This window comes from Corythoichthys intestinalis, chromosome 10 (genome assembly GCF_030265065.1).
Source record: "Corythoichthys intestinalis isolate RoL2023-P3 chromosome 10, ASM3026506v1, whole genome shotgun sequence".
Lineage (NCBI taxonomy): Eukaryota > Metazoa > Chordata > Actinopteri > Syngnathiformes > Syngnathidae > Corythoichthys > Corythoichthys intestinalis.
In genome coordinates this window covers 21516926-21542016 of record NC_080404.1, presented here as the reverse complement: position 1 = coordinate 21542016, position 25091 = coordinate 21516926, and the positions used below count along the sequence as shown (strand labels likewise).

Genomic DNA, 25091 nt, shown 5'->3' with positions numbered 1-25091 from the left:
TTTCGGATGAAATAGTGGCGGTTACAGCATTGTTTTTGTCGTTGTTGTTTAATAAATGAATGGCTAGGACTCTCCACTATGAAAACTACGTCATTATTTGAAATTAGGGCTGTCAAAATTAACGCGTTAACGCGCGGTAATTAATTTTTTTAATTAATCACGTTAAAATATTTGACGCAATCAACGCACATGTCCCGCTCAGACAGTATTCTGCCTTTTGGTAAGTTTTACAGCAAGGCTTTTTGTGCTGTCTAACAGCGAAGTCTTGTGGTCGCTTTGCGACATGGTTTTCTTGCCAGTTCAATATGGCTGCACGACGTCTCGGGCTGACTCCTACGTTGTAATGTTGTGCTTATATGATCCTTGGACAAGATTTGTCCGTAAGTATGGTTGTTGTAAAGAATGTACATATTATGTTAGTAAGCGAAATGTTATATTTTTTGTATGAGATGCTTTTTGTTTATTTTTAGTTAACCTGTATAGCGTGCTAAGCTAACGTTGTTGCTAATGCAATGCTTGTGTACTTTTTTTTTTTTTTGCGACGGTCTATAGAGGACAATGGTTTGAGGCCATTTTATTAATAAATCAGATGAAAAAGGAAAAAGTCTAATTACTAAGGCGTCGTTCACTAGCTGTCTAGCTTTGGAAAAAGTAGACGCTTTGGAATGAGGACAGCATAGACAGATTTAAATGACAGTAGAGTGAAATGCCCACTACAGTCCTTATGTACTGTATGTTGAATTTATATATCCATCTTGTGTCTTATCTTTCCATTCCAACAATTTATTTTACAGAATATATATATAATTCACAGAAAAATATAGCATATTTTATAGATGGTTTGAATTGCGATTAATTACGATTAATTAATTTTTAAGCTGTAATTAACTCGATTAAAAATTTTAATCGTTTGACAGCCCTATTTGAAATAGTTAATTATTCAATGATGTAGGTTTACTTTTAGCCATACAATATTTCAAGACGCCACATCTTACTGTACTGGCGAGCACTTTCTTTTTACATGATTGTAATCCAAACCATTCTTTATTTTTTACAGTAAGAATGTAATGGAGTGGGAGGAGCCTCATGACTGTGCCTTATACTGCATGCAAACAGATGGAAATCACATGATAGCCAGTGGCTCCTCCTACTATGGCGTCGTTCGACTTTGGGACAAAAGACGGACTGAATGCTTACAGGTGTGTTTATGATTTCTCTACGGTTAAAGGGATCCACGGATAGAAAGGCTTGTAGTTTTTAAAAGATACACATTGTTATGAGTTAAAATAATTTGATATTAAACCCCTTTTGATGTTTTCATTTTTATATGATTTAAAATTAGTTTACTAGTTGGTCACCATTGTTGTTGACATAGCAGGGTCGTGACGTCTCATGGTTACGCTGCCGGGCTTCCAGAGTATGACTAACGACATAAACATGTCATCTGTTCAATTTGAGCCCAAGAGGTACATCAATGAGCATGACAGCACTGTCGATATTTCACAAAACGAACAGCAAAAACAAAATGAACAGGAAAGACGGGGTGACACTAGACGAGAGTAGGAAAAAAAAAACGGTGTTCTGCCAAAAATGTGTTACACCGGCGAAACGTCCTACAAGGGGCGAATTTGACACCCAAAGTACTACCATACGCTTTCAGCTTGTTTTGTTTAGATGCATACAGACAGAACATACTAAAGATATCTTTAGAAAATACTTAAACATAGTAATATCAAATAAGGGTGGTTTAAATATGCTACGTGACTAATGTGGTTAACAGATCAACAATCTGCTTTAAAGCTACCACTAGAAAACACAATGCTTAAAAATATGAGAGGGAAACACATGCAAAAAGTATTTTGAGGCAATGAAAAGGTAATAAAAGACTCAACATAAACACAAATAGTAAGTACTAACCGCTTTAAATGATGTGCGCATGTGTTGGACATCTCGTCGAAAAGAAGGAATTGGAGTAACCCGGTAGTGTTTGTCTAGTGATAGTGACAATCTACATCATCACCCCGAGCCTCCATTGTGCGCATAAAACATGGCACCCTCCGTAGGACAAAACATGTGCTAAATATTATCGATTTTTAAATCAATGGCAATATTTTATGTGTTTCTAATAACATATTTCACTAAAAAGGAACAATTGTGGCTTATTTGAGCCTATAAGTCTTTCAGTCCGAGGTTCCTTTTAAGACATTCCAAATGTACTTTAAATTAAGTGCTTTATGCCTACCTTGAATCATTGAATCAGGGCGCATTTAATTATGGCTTTTTAGTATTGGGGCGAAACTACTTCGAGCTGATTAAAATGAGGAAAATCAGCTGTTCTGAAACTTTGAATGTTCAGTTTTGTCTCTCAAAGTAGATGAACTCAGAGTTCAGAATTAGACTCAGAGTTTATTGAAACTGCTTAGTGAAACATAGGTGGAAAATAAAACCTAATTAGTTGACAATACTTTTATGAATGCAAAATTAGACAGCATAATACCAAACTAAAAAGAATTTAAAGCAAAAGACAATGAACACACTAGCAGGAAGTCCTGACTTCAACCATATGCCATCAAATTGAACGATATTTGAAAGAGATGCATATATTTGTAATGATGATGATGTCTTTATATAATTCATAATAATAATTTGTTGTTAATTTTTTGTTTGTTTATTGTGCAGTTTTTCCAGTTGAGCTCTGACCCAGTGAGTAGCCCAGTGTACTGTCTGCGTTTCAGCAGCACTCACCTGTATGCAGCCCTTTCTACTGCACTCCACTCATTAGACTTCAGACACAACCTCAACATCAATGTCAGGTGACAAATAAAATATATAATATTTTTTACAATTCATTTGTGTTCTTGCCTTTTATTCTGGAGTGTCTTAGGGCAACTCAAAATATTATGACTGTGTTATTAATACCGTTTAGACAGGACATTTTGTTTAACACAATGCGTTCTAGTTGGATTCCAGTTTGATCTCATTCAAAAATAAACGTTAATGATCAGTAGAAAATAAAAAGAGCTCCTCCAACAGTAAACAGTTTCTACCTAAATAAAGTCAATGATAGGTCCCATCCGGAAAGGGAGTATTTTCAAACTCCTTAAAATTATTTCAACATTAAAATGTATTCGGACCCATAGACATAGATCCAGATATCTAAAGGCGGAGTCGGCCGTGCAATGTCGGGGGGTTTCTCTGGTAGGGCTCTACTGTAGTAAACATAAGTGAGTGCTTTCCTTAACTAAAATAGCTCTCTGAGTTCTTGCCGGATATACAAACAGTTTCCTTTAAAACAAATAGTTGTGATGTTTAAAATATTCTTATGTTTGCAGTAAAGTTACTACATCTCTGATGTTTATGACAAAGCATCCATTTGAATATTGATTGATGATTGAGCAATCTATGGCTATTACAACTCAAACGCTCCATTATTTCTAATTTTATATTGAATAACACTGATCCTGAATGGCCAACATGACATGACGATGTCCCAATCCCCTTGGCTCACAGCGTGTATCAGACATCTAGCCCTATGTATGTGATATCTCTGTTCCCATGTACCTTCTTCATGTCCATACATTGAAAAAGGACAGGAAATTAAAAAGTTAATTGCTGTGATAGATTAAAAGCAGGAGACAGATTTTTTAAATATGCATCCCAAGTGTAGCCTTGCAAGCAAGACAGACCTGTCTGATTCATTTATTCATTATACAGTAACAATCTTGCCCACCTTGAGGGTCTAACCCAGGGTATCCAAACCGGTCCTCAAGGGCAGCTGTGGGTCCTGGTTTTTCTTCCAACCGATCAAGCACAGACAGTTTAACTAATGAGGTTTCTGCTAAAACAAGCAGCACCTGACTGCAATTAACTGATTACACTTGTAACACAAAAGTTTGGTTAAAAGGTGTCTTCTCGTCTTGTTTTGTTGGAATGAAATCCTGCTCCCAATTCGGCCCTACAGTCTGTGAAATACACTGGTAGCTCGACACACGATCGCTTCGACACACGAACTTTTCGACATAAAATTTGATTTGCCATTTGTTTCTACATCTAACAACATGTTCGAAATACAACGATTTATGACTGTGTCACAGTTTCTTTGTTTTCCCGCAAGACAGAGGCACGACTGATTTTCTTGTGAGAGAAATCAAAATAGGTTCCAAGGTTAGTGCAGGTGGAGATAGAAGGAAAAAGGTGAGGCTTACCATTGAAATAAAGATGGAAATGATAGAAAAATATGAGCGTGGTGTGCACGTCCATGAACTGGCTCGACAGTACGGTCGTAGAATGTCTACGATCTCGAAGGTCCTCCTCCGACCTCCGTTCACCGGTCTTTATAAGTTAAGGTGACAATTATTATTGTGGTAACATTGTCAAAGAAATCACCAACTTTGTCAGGTTTTTAATCATTTATTTCAGAATAGGGAATGGGACGTACTATGTCATTGTTTGGACACGCCTCCATGCTGGTAATATCCTTTACTTCCGGTCCGGCAGACTCAACGGGGATTGTAACGTGTGGTAGTGCTAAACTAATTCCTTCGGTGTATTAGAAAGAAATTATGGGTGTGTATTGTTGTGTTACCGGGTGCAACAGCGTCTCCCACCCACGACAAAAAAGGGCAAGGAAAACTGGACTCACTTTTCACCGTTTTCCTACATGGAGGACCAAATATCAGATCTCTAAGGATGGCTTGGGTCGCAGCGGTTCGTCGGAAAAGCATTTCTTTACATTATGTTACATTATGACAGGAATTATTATTATGATTTTTGTAGATATTTTATTTTTTTTTGCTATGTGTAATTGCCATTTGTAATAGTACTACAACCTCTAGCAAAAATTATGGAATCACCAGTCTCGGACGAACACTCACTCAGACATTTTATCATGTACAACAAAGTCAGATAAAAAGATTTTTAAAAATAATGAATTAGTTCAAAAGTGCAACTCTTTAACATTCAGAAACACTAAAATAAATGAATAAAAAACATTGTGGTGGTCAGTAAATGTTACTTTTATAGAGCAAGTGCAGGGAAATATATATGGAATCACTCCATTCTGAGGAAAAAGATATGGAATCATGAGAAACAAGCAAAGAAATAACAATCAGAACACATCTCTAGTATTTAGTAGCACCGCATCTGGCTCTTATGATAGCTTGCAGTCTCTGAGGCATGGACTTAATGAGTATTCATCATCAATTTGGTGCCAACTTTGCTGTATTGCAGTTGCCGGATCATTCTTGCAGGTCGGAGCCTTGCTGTGGACCATTTTTTTCCATTTCCACCACAGGTTTTCAAAAAGGTTTAGATCTGGGCTATTTGCAGGCCATGACATTGACTGGATGAGTCTTTCTCCAAGGAATTCTGTAACAGTTTTAGCCCTGTGGCATGATGCATTGTCATCTTGGAAAATGACAAACATATTTTCAATTGAAGGGATAAGAAAGCTGTCTAAAATTTCAATGTAAACTTGTGCATTTATAGAAGATTTAACCACAGCCATCTCCCCAGTGCCTTTACCTGACATGCAGCCCCATATCATCAAGAACTGAGGGAATTTTGATGTTTTCTTCAGGCAGTCATCTTTGTAAATCTCACTGGAATGGCACCAAACCAAAGTTCCAGCATCATCACCTTGTCAAGAGTCAAGAATCTGCATTAGACAAGGTGTCAAGAGTTAAGAATCTGCATTGGACAAGGTGATGATATCTGAGTGTGTGCTCATCCGAGACTGGTGAGTCCATACTTTTTGCTACGGGCTGTAGCAATATTTATTAAGGATTTAGTTTAGGTTATCGGGGTGTGGAACAAATCAATGGAATTATCTTGTATTCTTATGGCAAAATCCTGCCTGTCATACAACCATTTCAACTTACAAACAAGGTCCTGGAACGAATAAACTTCGTATGTACCACTGTAGTTTTGGAGACCACTGGTCTAACCGCTTCGCGGCCATCTGATGGCAGGCCAATCAGGTGAAAGAGGCGGGAGCTGCAGACGTGATCAGGAAGAAACTATCTGCTTGAATAATATATACAAATCTGTTCTTGTAGATAAGTCAATTTAGGTCAAAACGTTTTGTCTGAAATGCACCTAATTTCCCTATGAAAAGAGGTGCAAAGAACGTCATTAAAAGCTTTTTTTGACAGGAAACATTGTTTCGAGAGTGCAACGAGAAACGCCATCATCCAATCAGCAGCTTTACATATTTTTTTAAGGTTCCTCCCATGAAAAAGGTCTCAATTGGAGCTATCCCAAATTGACATGTGTGATGATAGTGGATATATGGAACAATCTGGCAGGCTAGGCTACCAAAGTGTGAATCCTCAATAAAATAGTTTTACTTATAATCTGTAATTACTAAAATAGAGTGACTTTTAGGCATTTTTATAATCTAGAAAGATTCTAAAAACAAGACTGACAGAACACATTTGTTGGACAGAAGAAGCATTCTGAAGCCTGCCGCAAGAAAGGTAATCCATTAGCCGGAGGGCCGTTGATGACACACATGCTTGACACATAAAAATGTACACACCGCCCCAGTGAGGAAGACTACTCAAACGTTTCTTTCCCAACTTTGTGACTGGGCTGTCTGAATGCATCTGAAGTCTTTGAAGAGATTAAGGCACATTATCCTCTTGACAAACCCAACACATCACTGTGGATACACACGGTTTTGGAAGTACGTTCATTTGACCCGAGCACCTCAGATCACACACCGTGGGGGATTTGCATGTTTGATCCCCCAAATCTACTTCTTACTATGTAAAGATACAAGTAGATGGGTTACTTTGCACAGATCCTGGATTATCAACAACCATACAGTGCACCTGGAGTTTCACACTACAAAGCTTTGATTTTGTGGCCATACGTGTCATGAACATGTCATAAACCATGTCTACAAACACGCTCCAAACACAATCCTTACAGGGCCAAAGTAATGCAAACTATAGGCCGGTTCCAAATCTCGATCAATTGAGTTACACAAGTAGCATAAGCATATATTTTCTCATTTAATAGATCAGTTGAGGATCAGAGTAACAAGCCTCGTCCACCTCCACACCAGCAGTCTCCTCCGACCTCTATTCGCCAGACTATATAAATTCAGGTGGCAAGAAAAACGCTTTTTATTTTCAATTCATTTATATTTTAACAATTATAATTTAAAATTGCTATTTGTAATAGTACCTGCAGTATTATTAAGAATTAAGTGTAGTTTTTAGGCTGTGGAACGAATTATTAAATTATAATGTATTCTTGTGGAGAAATCCCTCTCGACATATGACCATTTCTACATACAAACCAGATCCTGGAACAAATTAAATTTGTATGTCGAGGTACCGCTATACAGTATTTAGTTTTGTATTTATTTCCATAAAGATAGTTCCCGGGTTACGACGTACCCAACAGAGTTGGGCCCTACGACGCCGGTGTCTCGCCCGCGATTTTGTCCCCGGTCGTTTTTTTTTTTTCAGTTGCTAAAGCCCCATTCAGACTTATAGTATATCCCACTAAATTCCCGTGTAATGTGACGCGGCATTAACCCGTGTCGTGGCTTTCAGACATGGGAAGGTGTACCGGGAATTACTCGGGTTTGACAATTTCAGACTTTTCCTGTGTTGACAACTCGGCGCTTCCTGTGCAGGAAGGGCGGGGGATGGGATTTTATAAACGGACATTACGTAATTTTTGGTCGGCATTGTCAACAAAATGAACCACCCATTTCCAAAGATAGACGATAGACTCTCTCTTCCTAGGCTCTAAGGTCCGGTAGCAATTTAATTTCGTTATGTTTTCAGTTTCATTTTGCTATCGTTCCACTTTGCCATGTTGATAATTGCGATGTTTGTTTCCCGATTTTGGTCTTAGAAAGAGAAAGTGACTATCTGCCCGCCATGATATTTACGTCATCCGTCATCGTGTTGTGACCCGGGAATTTAACGCCTGCTTTCACGCAACGCACACCGCTTCCCGGGAAAGTCCCGGACATTATACTAGGACGTGACCCAATTAATGTCTGGGTCATCTCCGTGTCAGTCGAACGGGGAACAGATTGCTTGCAGACATAAGGACTACCCGCTTAAATTTCGGGACTTAACCGGATATCAGCATACAGTGCCCTCCGTAATTATTGGACTTATAATAATTATGTGTTTTTTAGCTTCTAATATATATATTTTTTCTAAATAATATGGGACCTCAATGGAAAAAAAGAGAAAAATCCAACCTTCAATACAAGTGCATTTATTCAGAGGGGGGAAAAAATCCCACATAAAGAAATAATTATTTGACATCAAATAATGTGTGTCACAATTATTAGCACCCCTGGTGTTAATACTTTGTACAGCCCCCTTTTGTCAACAAAACAGCACCTAATCTTCTCCTATAATGTTTCACAAGATGGGAAAAGACAGAAAGAGGGATCTTCAGCCATTCCTCTTTGCAGAATCTCTCTAAATCATCCAGAGACCTGGGTCCTCTCCTCTGTACTCTCCTCTTCAGCTCACCCCAATGGGGTTGAGGTCTGGGGACTGAGATGACCATGGCAGGAGCTTGATTTTGTGTCTGGTGAACCATTTCTGTGTAGATTTGGCCATATGTTTAGGGTCATGGTCTATTATTAGAAGCTAAAAAACACATAATTATTATAAATCCAATAATTATGGAGGGCACTGTATGTTTGAAAGGGGCTTAACAGTAACACCTCTCAGCATTGATGGCAAGTACGGTATAGTATCTTATTTTTTACTTTGTTAATATTATGCATAATACATGTTTTTGGATAGGTATTTTAAGTTTTAGAGGTACTTAAAGGGTTCATTCCAATTTACGTAGGAACGGGACTTGGTTGGACTACCTGTATTTATTTTTGTATATATTTTTAATTTTGAATCTTTATTTATTTATGTATTTATATTCATTTTTATTTTTGCTTTTATTTAATTATGTATTCATTTCCATATTAATTTCTTAATTACTTATTTATTTAGTTTCTTTAAAAAAAAAAAAAATCTTAGTTTTGTTTTAGTCCTTTTTTATTTTAAACTTTTATGAATTATTGAATTTTTAAATTTTGGCAGCTTTGGTCCTCCATACCTAGCTGCATTAAACAAGAATACATACATAATCTGAAAATAAGAGATCATATGGTGTCATTTGCCTTGTTCACTGGATCTGTATTATATATCTTTTCATTATTCCCCGACGAAATTCAGCTTGTACAGCAGTTCCAACCAAAAAGTTGGTTATCATTTTGTTATTATTTCATATTTCACTGAACACATGCCATGCTTCTTTGACATGGGAGGTCGAGATTTATTTGCTTTGTGTGAATCTTACTTTGGGGATTGAATATCAAAAGAACCTTGAGTTCATTGTTTTTCGTTTCGTCTTTGAAACTCATTTCAGCTACCAAATGCAATTGTATAGTATACTGGTAGGGCCCTCTAGTGGTTACAAAGTAAAAGACACGTTTTCATTTTAAACTGCATCAATTAATAGCGTCAAAATAAAAACTATTTTGGACTATTACTATAACTATTGCTAAGTTCAAAGGTCAAAACAATAACATTACTAAAGCAAATAAAACTGAAATCAATTATCTTTACGATCCAATAGTTCTTACTGTTTCTATTTAACACTGTGAGTTGCCTTGAAGGACAAAACATGCTTCTTGGGTTCATTTGAGGCTCTAAATAGTCTTAAGTCTTTACGGTTTTGCAAATGTTTTGTTATTCTTGAAGTGACCTGCGATTGGCCAGTTTAGGGTGTTCTGTCACTAAACTCAGCCGGGATAGAATCGTCATGAAAATAAGCAGTAAAACAAGGGGGGGAAATAATCAAGCGAAATGAAAATTTCATTAAATTAATTATTTAAAATTTGATATTTCTTTTGAGATTTTGGTTCCCTTCATATTTTTAGGGAAAAGAATAATGAAAATGTAGGTGCACATCCGTTTGTGGCAAGCACTGCAATCAAAGGATGTTTTTCAACTTTCAGTGAATCTTCTGCACCTCTCATCATGTATTTTATGCTGCCTTAATGTAGTGTTGTAAATATGGTTAATGAGGAACTCTACTGATGAACTGGGATTTTTTTTTTTTTTTTTTATGAAAGCCAAGTATCCGAGATGGGACGACAAAAGAGTTCAATTCAATCAGACACTATATACATATTTGATGTGAAAGACGTGATAGAATGGATCATGTAATAACGTGTAGAACATGAAAAGTAACTTCAGTTACTTTGCCGGGTAACTACTTACTCTCACGTTGAGGTAACTGAGTTAATAACTCAATTATTTTTTGGGAGAAGTAATTTGTAACTGTAAATAATTACTTTTATAAAGTAAGATTAACAACACTGATAAAGAGGACAAATGTAACGAATCTAGTGTAGTTACAATTTAGTGGAATAAGTCTACCCAAGTAAGATTAAAAAGTATGCCGTGGAAAAACTACTCTTAGAATTAAAAAGTATGCCGTGGAAAAACTACTCTTAGAAGCACATTTTCTCCAAAAGTGACTTAAGTTCATATACAGTGGTATGAAAAAGTATCTGAACCTTTTGGAATTTCTCACATTTCTGCAATAAATCACCATCAAATGTGATCTGATCTTTGTCAAAATCACACAGATGTAAAAACAGTGTCTGCTTTAACCAAAACGACCCAAACATTTATAGGTTTTCATATTTTCATGAGGATTGCATGCAAACAATGACAGAAGGGGGGAAAAAGAAGTAAATGAACCCTCTGCCGAAGGAGACTTAAAGAGCAATTGAAACCAATTTTTACCAAACAATTTAAGTCAGGTGTGTGCCCAATCACTGATGAGTGGTTTGAAGCTGCCCTGCTCGCTATAAAACACACATCTGGTAAGAATTGTCTTGATAAGAAGCATTGTCTGATGTGCATCATGGCTCAGTCAAAAGAACTGTCCGAAGACCTGCCATCAAGGAGTGTTGGTTTGTATAAAGCTGGGAAATGATACAAAACCATCTCTAAAAGTTCATCAATCAAAAGTCAGAGATGTTGTCTACAAATGGAGAGAGTTTGGCACTGTTGCTTCTCTCCCAAGGAGTGGCCATCCACCAAAGATAACGCCAAGATTTCAGCGCAGAATACCCAGAGAGCTAAAAAAAAAAAAAAAAAAAAGAACCCTAGAGTGTCTGCTGAAGACTTACAGAAATCACTGGTACAGTCCAATATCTCTGTGCACACATCAACTATATGTAAAACTATGGCTAAGAACGGTGTTCATGGGAGGACTCCACGGAGGAAGCCACTGCTGTCACAAAAAGGCACTTGGACACTCCACAGAAGTTTTGGCAAAATATTTTGGTGACTCATGAAACCAAAGTTGAATTGTTTGAGAGTAACACATAACGTCATGTGTGGAGGAAAAATGGAACAGCTCGCCAACATCAACACCTCTTCCCCACCGTGAAGCATGGTGGAGGGACTATCATGATTTGGAGCTGTTTTCCTGCATCAGAGCCTGGGCAACTTGCAATCATTAATGGAAGAATGAATTTAAAAGTTTATCAGGATGTTTTGCAGGAAAACTTGAGGCCGTCTGACAGACAGTTGAAGCTAAAAACAGGATGGATGCTGCAACAAAACAATGATCCAAAACACAAAAGTAAATCAACTTCAGAATGGTTTCAGAGGAACAAAATACATGTTATGGAGTGTTCAAGTCAAAGACAGAGATTCATGCCAGACATCCCAGGAATCTGACTGAACTACAGCAGTTTTGTAAAGAATGGACCAAGATTAGTCCTGATCGATGTGCCAGACTGATCTGCAGCTACAGGAAGCATCTGGTCGAAGTTATTGTTCCCAAAAGGGGGGAGGCACAAAATTTTAAATGTGATGGTTTACTTACTTACTTTTTACCCTTCTGTCATTGTTTGCATACTATCCTCATTAAAATATGAAAACCTAAAAATGTTTGGGTGGTTTTAGTTAAAGCAGACACGGTTTTTTCATCTGTGTGATTTTGACAAAGATAAGATCACATTTGATGGTGATTTTATGAAGAAATGTGAGAAATTCCAAAAGTTTCAGATACTTTTTCATACCACTGTAACACTGTAAAGTACTACCTAGCTCTGTGTCCATGTTTAGTGCGGTTCACCTCAATGACCACTTGTACTTATTAGACTAGTCTAACATATTGACGCAGTTTAAAGACACTTTCTAACTAGAGGACAGACCTCAGAAATTTTCACTATGGTCAAATTATTGTCCCTCCTCACTATTTTTTTTTTTTTTTTTTTTTTCTTCAAAAATCCTGGTGATGACTCTTTTCACAAATACACACACAACCCCCATGGTTAAACTCCCGCTCATAGCAATCCCACCTGGTCCTTACACTTCACCTGTCAGTCATTCCCTGATGCTCAGGAGACCACATGCCTGTCAGACCTCCAACAGCCGCTCAAAGAAGTAAACTCCCCATGTCACATCCCACCCATCCCTCCCCAACATCACCTCAATCCTTGTCAGACCCGCCAAACAAAAATAAAGTCACATTCAAGAGAGTGGTCGGGGCTCCTGCTTTGCAGATCAGTCACTGGATGCGTGATTGTCGCTCACAGGGTTGGGCCCTTAATCCTATTGTTTTTCCGACAGGATTACTCTCTGCGGTCCCTTTCTCCCTGTGGCAGTGTGCGAGAGAAAGGCTAGATTAAGGGGATTAGCATGTATCCTCCTGACTTGTCAAACTGGGATGTAAGGAGCCATTGACTTTCTTGGGATCCTGAATAAGGAGGTGCCCTAGAAAAAGAGGCCATGAAAAGTGGCAAACAAACAAAAATTCCTCAAAGAACAATACGATTTGTTTTCTTTTGTTCCCTTTAACTGGGCTAAAAAAAAAGTTCAAAAGACATCAAGATGTCATGAATGAGGTCGGAAAACGGAAGAGGGCATTTTACATGACTGAAAAAGGGGGGGGTCAAGAGTGTCAGTTACAAGTGAGCTACCGTTTTAGAAGATTTACATACTACTTTATATTTAGTACAAGAGTACTAGAGATGTAAGTGATAGCTCCATATTGGATTACATTCCTTAATAGAATTTCTGCTACACAAGAAGATCCTTGTCTCAAGTTTCTTCTGTATAGTAGGCTACCCTAGTAATGCTTCTCTGATATTTGTCAATATTTAACAAAGAGCTTTTAACAGAGAATCTTGGTTTTATTTTTGTTTTGAAACTACTTATTGGAGGTGAATCCAGTTCATCATTTGGCTCTATCTGTTGGATGTAGTGATAATAACAGACGTTCAAATTTGTAAACCTTTTCGCTCAAGACGAACAATGTTGTGCTTACTGTGCGTACACACACATTTTGTTTATATGAAATGAAACAACAGATGGGGAGGGCATCCTTTTTTTCTTGTTTTTCCTCCCTTTAAAGAGAAAAACCATTAGGGTTTGACCAGAATTTCCTCTAAAAAACTTTAATGTGAACTCACAAACAGGGCTGGTCTCATACCTTAAATGCCACATCACTCCCATCTGCTGGCAGTTTTGTGACAGGAAAATACTTTTTGATGTTTGCTAAAGCTACCATCTATTATATTCTGTAGGATTTTTCAGTAGCGTTTCTTCCAGTCAAAATCTTTTTGGGTCATGTTCTTAGTAAGGTGCCATATGGACATAACAGAGTGAACACTAACATAGTGGACATTTTATGCTAAAGTTAGCCCTCGGCCTAGCTGTGCTAGCATAATAGCTAAACATAACTTTGAATACTTGATGAGAAATCTAGTAATAATTTTAAAGATAAACGTTTTGGAAATTATGCCATTACTAAAAAGGGAATTTTCTCAATGGGACATTAACACAACAGAGTGGACAGTGATGGTGGAGACGAACAGAAAGCTTTTTTTTTTTTAATTATTATTTTAAAAATACATTTAAATTTAAAAACAACACATGATTAAAGATAAAGTTGCCCAGGAGAATAAATCATATCACTTATTTTGGTTTTGTTTGTTTGTTTTGTACTCATATTAGTTGTTTATAGACAAGTTTCCTGAATGAAACACGGGCGGCGCCATCTTGGAAAATTTCTGCTCTGAACTTGCACTAATTGTGCAAGTTCTCCCACTTGAAAATATTTGAGAGACCTGTAATTGTCAACATGGGTAAACCTCAACCATGAGACAGAATGTGGAAAAAAAAAAAGAAAAAACAGAAAATCACATTGTTTGCTTTTTAAATAATTTATTTGCAAATCATGGTGGAAAATAAGTACAGTATTTGGTTAATATCAAAAGTTCATCTCAATACTTTGTTATGTACCCTTTCTTGGCAATAACGGAGGCCAAACATTTTCTATAACTCTTCACAAGCTTTTCACACAATATTGCTGGTATTTTGGCCCATTCCTCCATGCAGATCTCCTCTAGAGCAGTGATGTTTTGGGGCTGTTGTTGGGCAACACGGACTTTCAACTCCCTCCACAGATTTTCTATAGGGTTGAGATCTGGATACTGGCTAGGCCACTCCAGGACCTTGAAATGCTTCTTACGAAGCCACTCCTCTGTTGCCCTGGCTTTGTGTTTGGTATCATGGGGTCATGCTGAAAGACCCAGCCACGTCTCATCTTCAATGCCCTTGCTGATGGAGGGAGATTTTCACTCAAAATCTCTCGATATATAGCTCCATTCATTCTTTCCTTTACACAGATCAGTCGTCCTGGTCCCTTTGCAGAAAAACAGCCCCAAAGCATGAGGTTTCCAACCCCTTGCTTCACAGTGGGTATGGTGTTCTTCGGATGTAATTCAGTATTCTTTCTCCTCCAAACACGAGAAACTGTTTCTACCAAAAAGTTCTATTTGGTTTCTATCTGACCATAACACATTCTCCCAGTCCTCTTCTGGATCATCCAAATGCTCTCGTGAACCGCAGACAGGCCTGGACGTGTACTTTTTTTCAGTAGGGGGACACGTCTGGCAGTGCATGATTTGAGTCCCTGGTGGCGCATTGTGTTACTGATAGTAGCCTTTGTTACTGTGGTCCCAGCTCTCTGTAGGTCATTCACTAGGTCCCCCCGTGTCGTTCTGGGATTTTTGCTCACCGTTCTTGTTATCATTTTGACGCCACGTGGTGAGATTTTGCATGGAGCCCCAGATCGAGGGAGATTATCAGTGGTCTTGTATGTCTTCCATTTTCTAATAATTGCTCCCACAGCTGATTTCTTTACACCAAGCGTTTTACCTATTGCAGATTGAGTCTTCCCAGCCTGGTGCAGGTCTATAATTTTGTCTCTGGTGTCCTTCGACAGCTCTTTGGTCTTGGCCATAGTGGAGTTTGGAGTGTGACGGACTGAGGTTGTGGACAGGTGTCTTTTATACTGATAATGAGTTAAAACAGGTGCCATTAACACAGGTAACGAGTGGAGCCTCGTTAGACCTCGTTAGAAGAAGTTAGACCTCTTTGACAGCCAGAAATCTTGCTTGTTTGTAGGTGACCAAATACTTATTTTCCACTGTAATTTGGAAATACATTCTTTAAAAATCAAACAATGTGATTTTCTGGGGGGTTTTCCACATTCTGTCTGTCATGTTTGAGGTTTACCTATGTTGACAATTACAGTCCTCTCTAATCTTTTCAAGTAGGAGAACTTTCTCAATTGGTGGTTGACTAAATACTTATTTGCCCCACTGTATGGTTTGAAGGGGAATTTTTTTTATCACCAACCTGCTACAAAGCGCCACTGTGGATGTACCCCGCCATACACCTAACATCTGAAGCCAGCAGACAATATTTCAAGAATATGGATCGCTCCTCTAAACTTAAAGGACCCACCTAAAAGATTATATGTTTGTCCTTATCACTTCGTTGATAAGAAACCCACCGAAGAACATCCTTTCCCGGAACTTTGGTTGTGTTGTTGTAGTAGCAGCTACAGCAGCAGCATTAATTGTAGTAAAAAACTTATTAAACTTCATAATTACAATAATAGGCGTAATATCAACAGAACATACCATCCACAGCGGCAGCATGACAACATGAACACCCACGATACATGTACAGCTTGCAGTTTCGACGTCTCCCTCCTTTGTTACCAGCGCACTTGCTTTGTTGGACAGAGCTTTGCGGCACTGGCTTGGTTCCACATCCCCACCTTCATGATGCCAAAATTCCTGCGTTCGTGTATGAGGACACATCCAACTTTGTGGCTGTGAAGGTACTGGAATCCCTCGGAGCTTTTCAGGTTCCTGATAGCGTTTCCATCCACTGCCATAGAGTCAGTAGAATACGCTAACATTTTATTTGTGGTCACCCTCGGTCATTTCTTTATGTAGTCTTCTCATGTCAAGATGGCGGACGGAAGCGTTATTTCAAAATAGTGTTTTTTCAGAACTTTTAGTGAGTGATGCCTTTCAAGTGCCATTGCTATCAATGTAAAATAACATGAAAACGGAAGTCGCGAGCAGAAAAAGAAAGTAAAGCGGAAGTACCTCGGAAACTTATCTGTTGACTGAATTTGAATGAAACACTGGGGACACAGCAACCTTTTACCAGAAGTAAATTAAATTTTAAAAATTGAATTCAGGAGCCTGTACCCTTGAAATTATGATAGACGGGAATTGACAATACACAAAAAAATTAATTTTAGTGAAAATACAGCTTAATTTATTCTGGGGACACAAATGCCCCCTATAAAAAATGACCCTCCTGCTTTATCAAGTGGCTATTTAGCAAATTTCCATGATGACAAATGCATCATTCAGGAAAAGATGGACTTTCCTTTCCTGTTCAAATGTATAGGTCTATCACCGTTAATGGAATCAAGCGTTTTCAAGCATGAATTTTGACGACTTTTTTTCTAAACCCTTAGAGGATATTCTGAACTCATTGGCTGCCATTGACACCACAAGACGTCCAATTTATTTTTGACTGGTTCATTTGCTAATCCCAGTCAAAATTGATTGGACGTCTAGCGCCGTCAATGGCAGCCAATTAGGCAAATTCGACACTATTCTAGTGGAATATTTTGGTAGCAATCTGTTAGTTCCTCTTTTTTGTTTGTTTAAATAGTGACACTTTTTTAAAACGATAAATCGATTCTTGGCGGGTGTATACTGATAATCTTTTGGGATACAAATTATCATGATGTATCACCATTTCGATATATTGTCACACTTCTAGTATATGGTATATTATGCAAAATCTTCAAATGTAATTATGTTATTTTATTTGATATGGACAAGTTTAAAAAAACAAACCTTCAGTCCCTTCTACATTATAGAATTGAGCATTCCAAAAGAATTTCCCAAGAGGTGCAATTTCCCTGTTTCTGTAAAAAAAAAAATATATATATATTTATTTGTTTTTTTAATTGTTTGTCAGTGCATTTCTTACTTAGACGACAAGTAATTTTTGTTTTAATTTTCATGTATTTTTTATTATTTATTTTATTTTGTATATATGTATATTTTTATTATTATCTTTACTATTATGACGAGTAAATGTCTCTGTCCTGCCTAGTGCCCGATGACGTAAGCATATCTGTGACGGCCAATGACTGCAGAGGAGACGACACTGTTCCTGATACAACCAATCGTGGGAAGGAAGAGACAACTTATTAACTCTTGAAGTTTAGCACAAGTTGTTTTGGTTTGGGTGTTAGCCACCCTAGCAGATGTTCTTGGTATTGAACAATGTGACGCGTTGGCAGCGTTTTGGCTCTTAAGAGATTTCGCATTATTGTCCTTGAAAGCAATGGGAATGTTTGAGTACACCATTGGACAAGAAAGTTTGGCGACCGAGGCCACGGTGGCAGAGGTAACGTGGAAAGGTTAATGCTAACGTTAGTCCTAGCTTTATGGAACTGTTGAATATCAGCCAAGCGCTCCTTATTTCCTATTACACATTATGTTCTCACCCTTCAACTACGAGTTGGGTCAAGGTTTATTATTGAACTACTTCTATATCTTGATCGAAATGAGTGGAATTGATTTGAAAACATTGTCAGTTTTACACGATATCAGGTTGCGTTGTCAGTGCAATAAACATGCAATCATCTCATTTTACCTCATTGACTGCCATTGAGGAACCATATCTGCACAAAAAAACTTTTGAACACACAGAAACGCCCATATTACCACTTACAACACTAACCAAGACGACAGATCAACAAACTTTTAAGTAGCTGCTTTAACTGCTCCCAGTCGAAATGGATTGGACGTCCATAACTGGCATTAAAATATGATCATTCATTGCCAACCATTCCAGTTCAAATAGATTTTTTTAAAACTATATTTATGCATCACTCATATAGTTTAAAATTCTAATCCAAGAAAGCAGCAAAGAACAGCATCCTGAACGTGTATACATTCATTAAAGGAGCACAAATTACCTTTAAAAAAAATCTATGTAATCCAGACTGATTACACTCATTATCTGACCATGTTGAACTTGGATTGCATCGGAATCTAAAATTCACCTACATAATCTCTTTACATGCATTAGAGCTAGGAGATGTTACCCCAAAAAGAATAATGTTTGTTTACAGGCTGAACAGCTGCCGCCACTCTGTTGTTGTTTTTGTGGGTGTGTACACAATCATTTTGACCTATTACTCTGTTATTTGCGGACAAATCACAATAAAACATGGTAGGTATATTATAGGGATTCATTCGCATCAATCATCAATCCCCAGAGCCCCTGTTATGTATCAGGGCTGATTAGTTGATTGCGGAATTATAGTTCTTCTTTCTGGAGGTTAGGATTTTTTCCGTATTGTATGATCTCGATTAATTTGCTAGATCTTTCTTTTTAAACTTTTTCAATTTTTTTTACCTTGTAGTTTTTGGTCGATATTTGAAGACCCCAAAATTATAAATCTACAAGTCCATAAGAAATAAAATCAATGAAAAAGTAATATAGAAAGATATCATCAACAAATTAATTCAATAATGCAAGAAATGTAATGCCAAAAAAATGCCCCTCAAGCGATAATTAAAACGCACTGTGATTTTGGACATATTTTTTAATTTACCTTAGCCTTAATTGTTCAGATCATATTCAGATTTCCTTTATTGTCATTGCGAACAAAAAAAACACCACAGTGAGATTTATGGCAACAAAATGTCGTTGCTTGCTTCCGTCTTGCCACAGAGTTAAACGACATACAAAAATAACTTTAAAAAATGTAACTAAAATTAACAGTTCTAGTGAAATAAATAAATACAGATGCGAAGGCAGTTGTGCGTCACGGAAGGACAATCGGCAGCATACAGTTGAACAAGAAGAGTGGTAGATACAAATCAAACCGTACGTTTTATATCGTTAATTAATGCCCTAATAAAATGTATTTAAAGTTGTTTTGATGGAGCTTGAGTTTTTTGTTCTTTATTTATATTTTACACTGCTGCCATAGTAACATTACGGTTCAATGTATTGAGGTGCTTTATGCAAAAATATCAAAATTATGGTATCGACACTAACAACATCTCAAAAATCAATTAAAAGACATGAGGATTTTAACACAAAATTGCTTTTCTTTTACATTGACAGGAGAAGTTGGTGTGTATGGGCTTGAACAACCAGAACTACACTTGTGAATCTGGTCACTGCTGTGGAGAAACACAGTGCTGTAGCTACTACTATGAATTGTGGTGTAAGTTACCTTCTTCTTCAGTCACTCAAACAATGTATGTTAAAACATCTATACAATATCTGCACCGCTTATCCCCACAATGGACACCCAGGAGCTATCCCAGCTGACTATGCTTGTTCAGGCTGGCAAATCTCATTTTTAGCCCATCCAGATTGAAACTAGATGGCTGTTTTGTAGTCTGAACAATCACAAAATGCAGAAATCTGATTTTTGCGAGATTGATTGAACCATATACGAAAAATAGTTTCGTGTCACATATGGACAAGATGTTTCTCAGTCTGAACAGCTCAAATGGGTTTGACTGTCTGTCATGTCACTCTCTTCTGGGTGACGTTTATGTTGCCACAGCAACCTGTCAGGTGTGTCAGTAATGTGCCCCTGTCTGAACAGGCCCAGATCTAATTTGGACACTTGCTAAAAATAGTGTGAACAGTCAGGCCTAAAAATCAGATTTGATGAAGAATCTGATTGAATTAGATATGCTTGCAGTCTGAACTAAGTAATGTCCAGCCTACTCCATATCAGAACACATTACTTCACTCTTCCTCAACGCATGCATAGCAACATGGAGATACAAACTGAAGCATATCTAAGCAATTAAAGAAATTATAAACCGGCACTCATTATTACCCCCAACCTCCCTTAGGGTTCGTGTAATTTGCATTTTTGTGTATTTACTTGTCTAGCTTGGCATATTTTGTGGTCAATTTCTAGGGTTCTGGTTGGTGTGGACTCTGATTGGCATCCTGACATGCTGCTGTTTGTGTCAACACTGGCGCTCCAAACAGCGCTTCCAGCAGCAGCGCCGGCAGAACGAGATCAACCTCATTGCCTACAGAGAAGCTCACAACAACTCTCAACTTCCCCTTTATCTCAGTAAGAAGTGTTTTTTTGTCTTAGCCACACTGCCACGGACCAGAGATGCCAAATGGTTTTTCATCAAGGGCCAAATAGTAGACTGCTAGTCTTCAGAAGGCTGGTTATCATTGTAGAACCGCATTTCCTTGTTCTCCTGAGGCTGCTGCTGCTTTCCCCCTGGCGCCGACTCCTCTTGCGAGTCCTGATCTGGTTTTTTGATTTCGGACAGCAGGCTCGCGTTGAGACAGGCGACGCTGGTGACCTGAGCTGCCGTGATATCCCCCCTTCCTCGCCTCTTTTTCTTCCTACAGCGCCCTTTTCTCTCAGCATGGCAACTCACTAACGAGTAAAGCCTGAATAGTCGTTGAATATAGCGGGATTTAACACAATGTACCTCACAGTATGTTTTTTTTTTACTTTGTTTTATTACTATGACATATAATACATGTTTTTGGATAGTTATTTTGAGATTTCGGGGAAGCCTCCTTTTTTTTATTTCTTAGAGATACTTAAAGGGTTCATTCCGATTTGCGCAGGAATTTGGGTTACGTCGCCAGTAGAGGAGTGGAACTCGTTTGTAACCTAGGGACTACCTGTAATTCATACAGATTGATTCTATTTTTGTCATAAACAAATAGCAATAAATAGCATCAGAATTGATACAGTTGAAATACCACAAATCATTTTAACACAATATTAGACAAAGCTCTTGTGTGAGAGCATTTCACTGAAAGCTAATGTTATACTTCAACACTACTAACTGTAGTGGCGTAGTTAACTGCATAATATGTAAAATGTTGAACCATTTAAATTCGCAATTCATGAGTATTGTCGACCAAAAAAAACATCAACACAGAGGTAAAAGCGAACAACAAGGATGGGCAGTTTATCTGGCACCAACCTGTAAAGCAGGTGGGAAGATGTAATTTGCATCGTCGTCTGTATAATTAGCACATGCAACGTAAAGTTGATTCTGCATTTACGTGTTGTTGGAGTAATCGAAATATGATCCTCTATTTAATTGTGTCTATAAAAAGTGCCAAACAGTCACTGAACTTGTGATGTATCGTTGGAGCATTAAAATAGGCTACTCATCTTTGTAGCAACCATGGTTTTATGCTTCGTTACAACTTTACAACACATCAGAAGGATTTTTCAGCTTGGGAACCCAGACTCAGATCTCCCGATATACATGAACGCAGCTTCGCGGGAGTTTCAGCTCTTGCCTATCACACCCAAAGTTACGTGCATAAATTACCATATTAAGGAGCCATGTCCATTTGTACTAGTATATGGAGTGAATAGAGTAATATGACCATATTAAATATGCGTTCTGTAGATGTAGATGCGTTCTGTAAATGTAGATTTAAACTCCAAAATATATTTATTTTTTTTACAGGTAAAATTTATACTGGGGCACGTGCCCCAGTGAAATATGTCTGGTGACACGATTCGTTTTGAATGCAAATGCTCAAACTATTAAAGACAGATTTTTTTTTTAATGGCTGAGAGTAATCATTGATTATTATTCCTTAGGATTCTTACCCTCCTACCTGTTGCCAGCCTATGACGAAGTTGTTGACCGTCCAGCTACTCCCCCACCTCCTTACACACCCGTCCTGGCAACACCTCCGCTCACAGAAAGACATGATGAATCCTGTCACCACGCAACCATATCCTTCCCTAGTGATGCAGTTTGCAACGCCATACCAGGGATTCCACAGCCCCACTCTGAAAGTGCTTCCAACAACAAGGATTTGTCGCAGGGCAGGTACCGGCGCTTCACAGGGGACTCTGGCATTGAAGTGCTCGACGGGCACGAGTTGTGGGATCGGGACGATGGCGTTGGACAAACTGAGGATGCCTGTGTTCACTGTGGTTCCCTGGAATGTGAGAGCAACAACTTTAATCATGACCTGAGCAATGAAAATGCAGATGAACACACTACAACAGATCCAGACCCACATTTTATTAGGTGAACACGATAAAGTCCTTGCAGCTGCGCAACATGGATATGGTTTGTTTTATATCCATGGTCGATAAAACATAAGGAATAATACTACTGTTTTTCACCAAGCTGGAATTTAATGTTTAATACATTTTGCTTTTTTTTTTTTCTTAGTGTGAATGAAAGAGGCTATTGCTGTGTTATTGAATTTAGCCCTTTTTTGGTACGGTACCAATAAAAACAAACTTTTGTTGTCTGACGTGATATGATCAGGCAACATATATTTTTGTTATACATTCTATACCAAATTAGCTACAAGTCCCATGAATCACAGTTCAACATTCAAAAGCTTGTGTGAGCTAATTTTGTTTCAGGGGGAAAGTATTATGTGTGTATTGTGTTTTATAGTTTGAAATAAATATTTGGGCTATTTCTTGCCTAATTGACATACATCGCATGAGTGAGTGACATTGTGTAGACAATCAAGGACTTATTCTTGAAAGTACTCAATGACAGCATTTTTTTTTTTTCTTCTTCTTCTTCTTCCATATGCGATCCAAAGTACACAAATGCGATTTACTCTGCATTTGAGCTTTATCAGCTGTTTGTCTCTAAAAAATGGACAGGTTAAGATTAACTGAGTGAATTTGTAAAATATTTTAGCACTAAATACGCCCTTTATGAATAGAAATACTGTCACTAAAAAGACCACGCAAGGGATGAGCTATGGAACTGCTGTATTGCAATCTTTGAAAATATCTAGCAAATTAACCTTTTCAGCCTCTATGAATCATTTAAACAATTTTTAAATAATATTGAGTTGTTTTTGGACACATACTTTATTCCCGCTGTTGTTGCCATGAACAGTGGTGGAATGTAACTGAAGGGAAAAGGTACCGTTCTCGCACACACCATATAATTGTTTGTTAATTGTTAGTATAACACATTCATTTAACTATAGTTTAGGCAGACTTCACTCAGTGGCCTTGAACACAGTAAAGTGAATCACCTCATTGGCGCTCATGAGGGGGAAAAGGAAAAATGGTGCCATTTCTCATAGGCACCGTCTTAACTGTTTGCATTACTCGAACACACGTAATATAATCAATCAGGGAATAGTATCATTTCTCATATTCACTGTAGGACTGCACTACTCAACACACCTAATGTAAAATAAATAGCACACCATAGTTTAAAGAAACAGAATAGATACACAACGCCATCTTATAACAGAAGCCCAACGTGGGCGCCACGAGTAAGATTGACGCACCAACTCTGGCAATCAGTCCTCCCGACAAACGAACAAGGACGAAGACCAGCGCGCTTTGTCCTATAACAAGTAGTGCCAGCCCGGATAACAAAGTTGATTGCAGGCGCTTGTGACGTCAAGCCCAGCGTCGGTCGCTGTGCCAACCACATCCCATCCACGCACGAACCTAAACAGCCCGAAACCGGCCAGAGAGGGATGGTCCCAAAGCAACGCCCGGACACACCTTTGGCCGGCCCACAGACTTAAAAAACACTGGACACTGAGATAAGACAGATTTGCTGCTCGGAAAAATCTGCTATGTAGCCTTGCTTTGGATTCAGCATTGTTCCCTCCGTCGTCTGTTTTTGCCTTGTTTTTGACCATTGTCGACAAATAAATTGTCAACCTGTTTTCGGTGAGTCTTCTTTAAACTTTTGAAACATGGAGTCAGTACAAAGGGTAAAAATAAGAAGAGAACGCGCGAAGTTCCGCCTTCCCGGTTGGCGCACGCGAGGCAGCATCGGCCGAGCGGCACTTGTTTTGGCTGTCGTTGTTTCCGTGCGGCTTGGCTAGGGAGGCGAATTTCAACATAACAAAGTAAAAGTACTTTGTTACTGTATTTAAGTACATTTTTGTGTATCTGCACTTGAGTACAAATATGATACCGGTAATTTTTATTCCACTTATTTTTTAAATTGTCACCTGCATAACACGTTACTTTTTTTTTCTTCTCATTGTGAATGGTTTCGTTTTAATTTCTGCGGCGCAATCGATAAGCCATGTGCAACTATACCGTAATGAGCAGTAGAGGCAGCAACACGAGTATAATCAGGATTAGGAAGGTAGACTAGGACTAGGCAGGTGAACAAGTTACTGAACAATAGAAACCAAGAGTGAGAGCAGCATGCCTTTAGAGTTCAGATGGGTGCTGCACACTCTTGTACAGGAGGTGGGGGTATGCACCTGATAGTTGCTTGCAATCAGACATTAAGCTAAACTTTAGAGTTTGTTGGGGTTTGTTTGTAATACAGTTGGTTTAATTGCTTGTTTTTTCCATTCTGCGTAGTTTTAAATAAAAATGAGCAGTCGATTTTTCGTTCTTTGGATATAGGCTCAAATATCTGTGTACGTATATAGGCCTACCTGAATGGCGGAAAACACAGATAACTTGAAGTTCCGCTCTGAGACCCCCAATTTGGCCAGATTTCAGAAATGTCCTATATACATGTGTGATACATCACTAGAAAGACTAAAATCTTAATTTTCTGGCGGAAGAAAATTTTTGAACAGGAGGGCATAAAAAAAAAGAATAATAATAATTACAATAAAACAGCAAAACCCTAACTGGAGGTGAGAGCATGAGAGAGCATAATTAAAGACGCAATGATTTAA

At 38.1% G+C, this 25091-nt stretch overlaps 1 protein-coding gene across 4 annotated transcripts in view; it reads left to right on the top strand.

Annotated features, from left to right (window-relative positions):
- fbxw4 (F-box and WD repeat domain containing 4) overlaps positions 1-20507 on the top strand; it is a 65122-nt gene extending 44615 nt beyond the window's left edge. The window contains exons 8-11 of one of the 4 annotated variants that reach the window (XR_009064629.1): positions 1058-1199; positions 2680-2813; positions 19542-19644; positions 20359-20507. Coding sequence is in view for 2 of the 4 variants with exons in the window: in XM_057848251.1 (XP_057704234.1) it covers positions 1058-1199; positions 2680-2813; positions 16109-16151 (319 nt within the window). In the remaining 2 variants the exon portion in view is untranslated. Of the gene's footprint in view, positions 1-1057; positions 1200-2679; positions 2814-5578; positions 5709-16108; positions 16332-17510; positions 17733-19541; positions 19645-20358 lie in introns of those variants that run through there. The other 3 variants (XR_009064628.1, XM_057848251.1, XM_057848253.1) reach the window with 3 other exon arrangements.
- The last annotated feature ends 4584 nt before the right edge of the window (positions 20508-25091 follow it).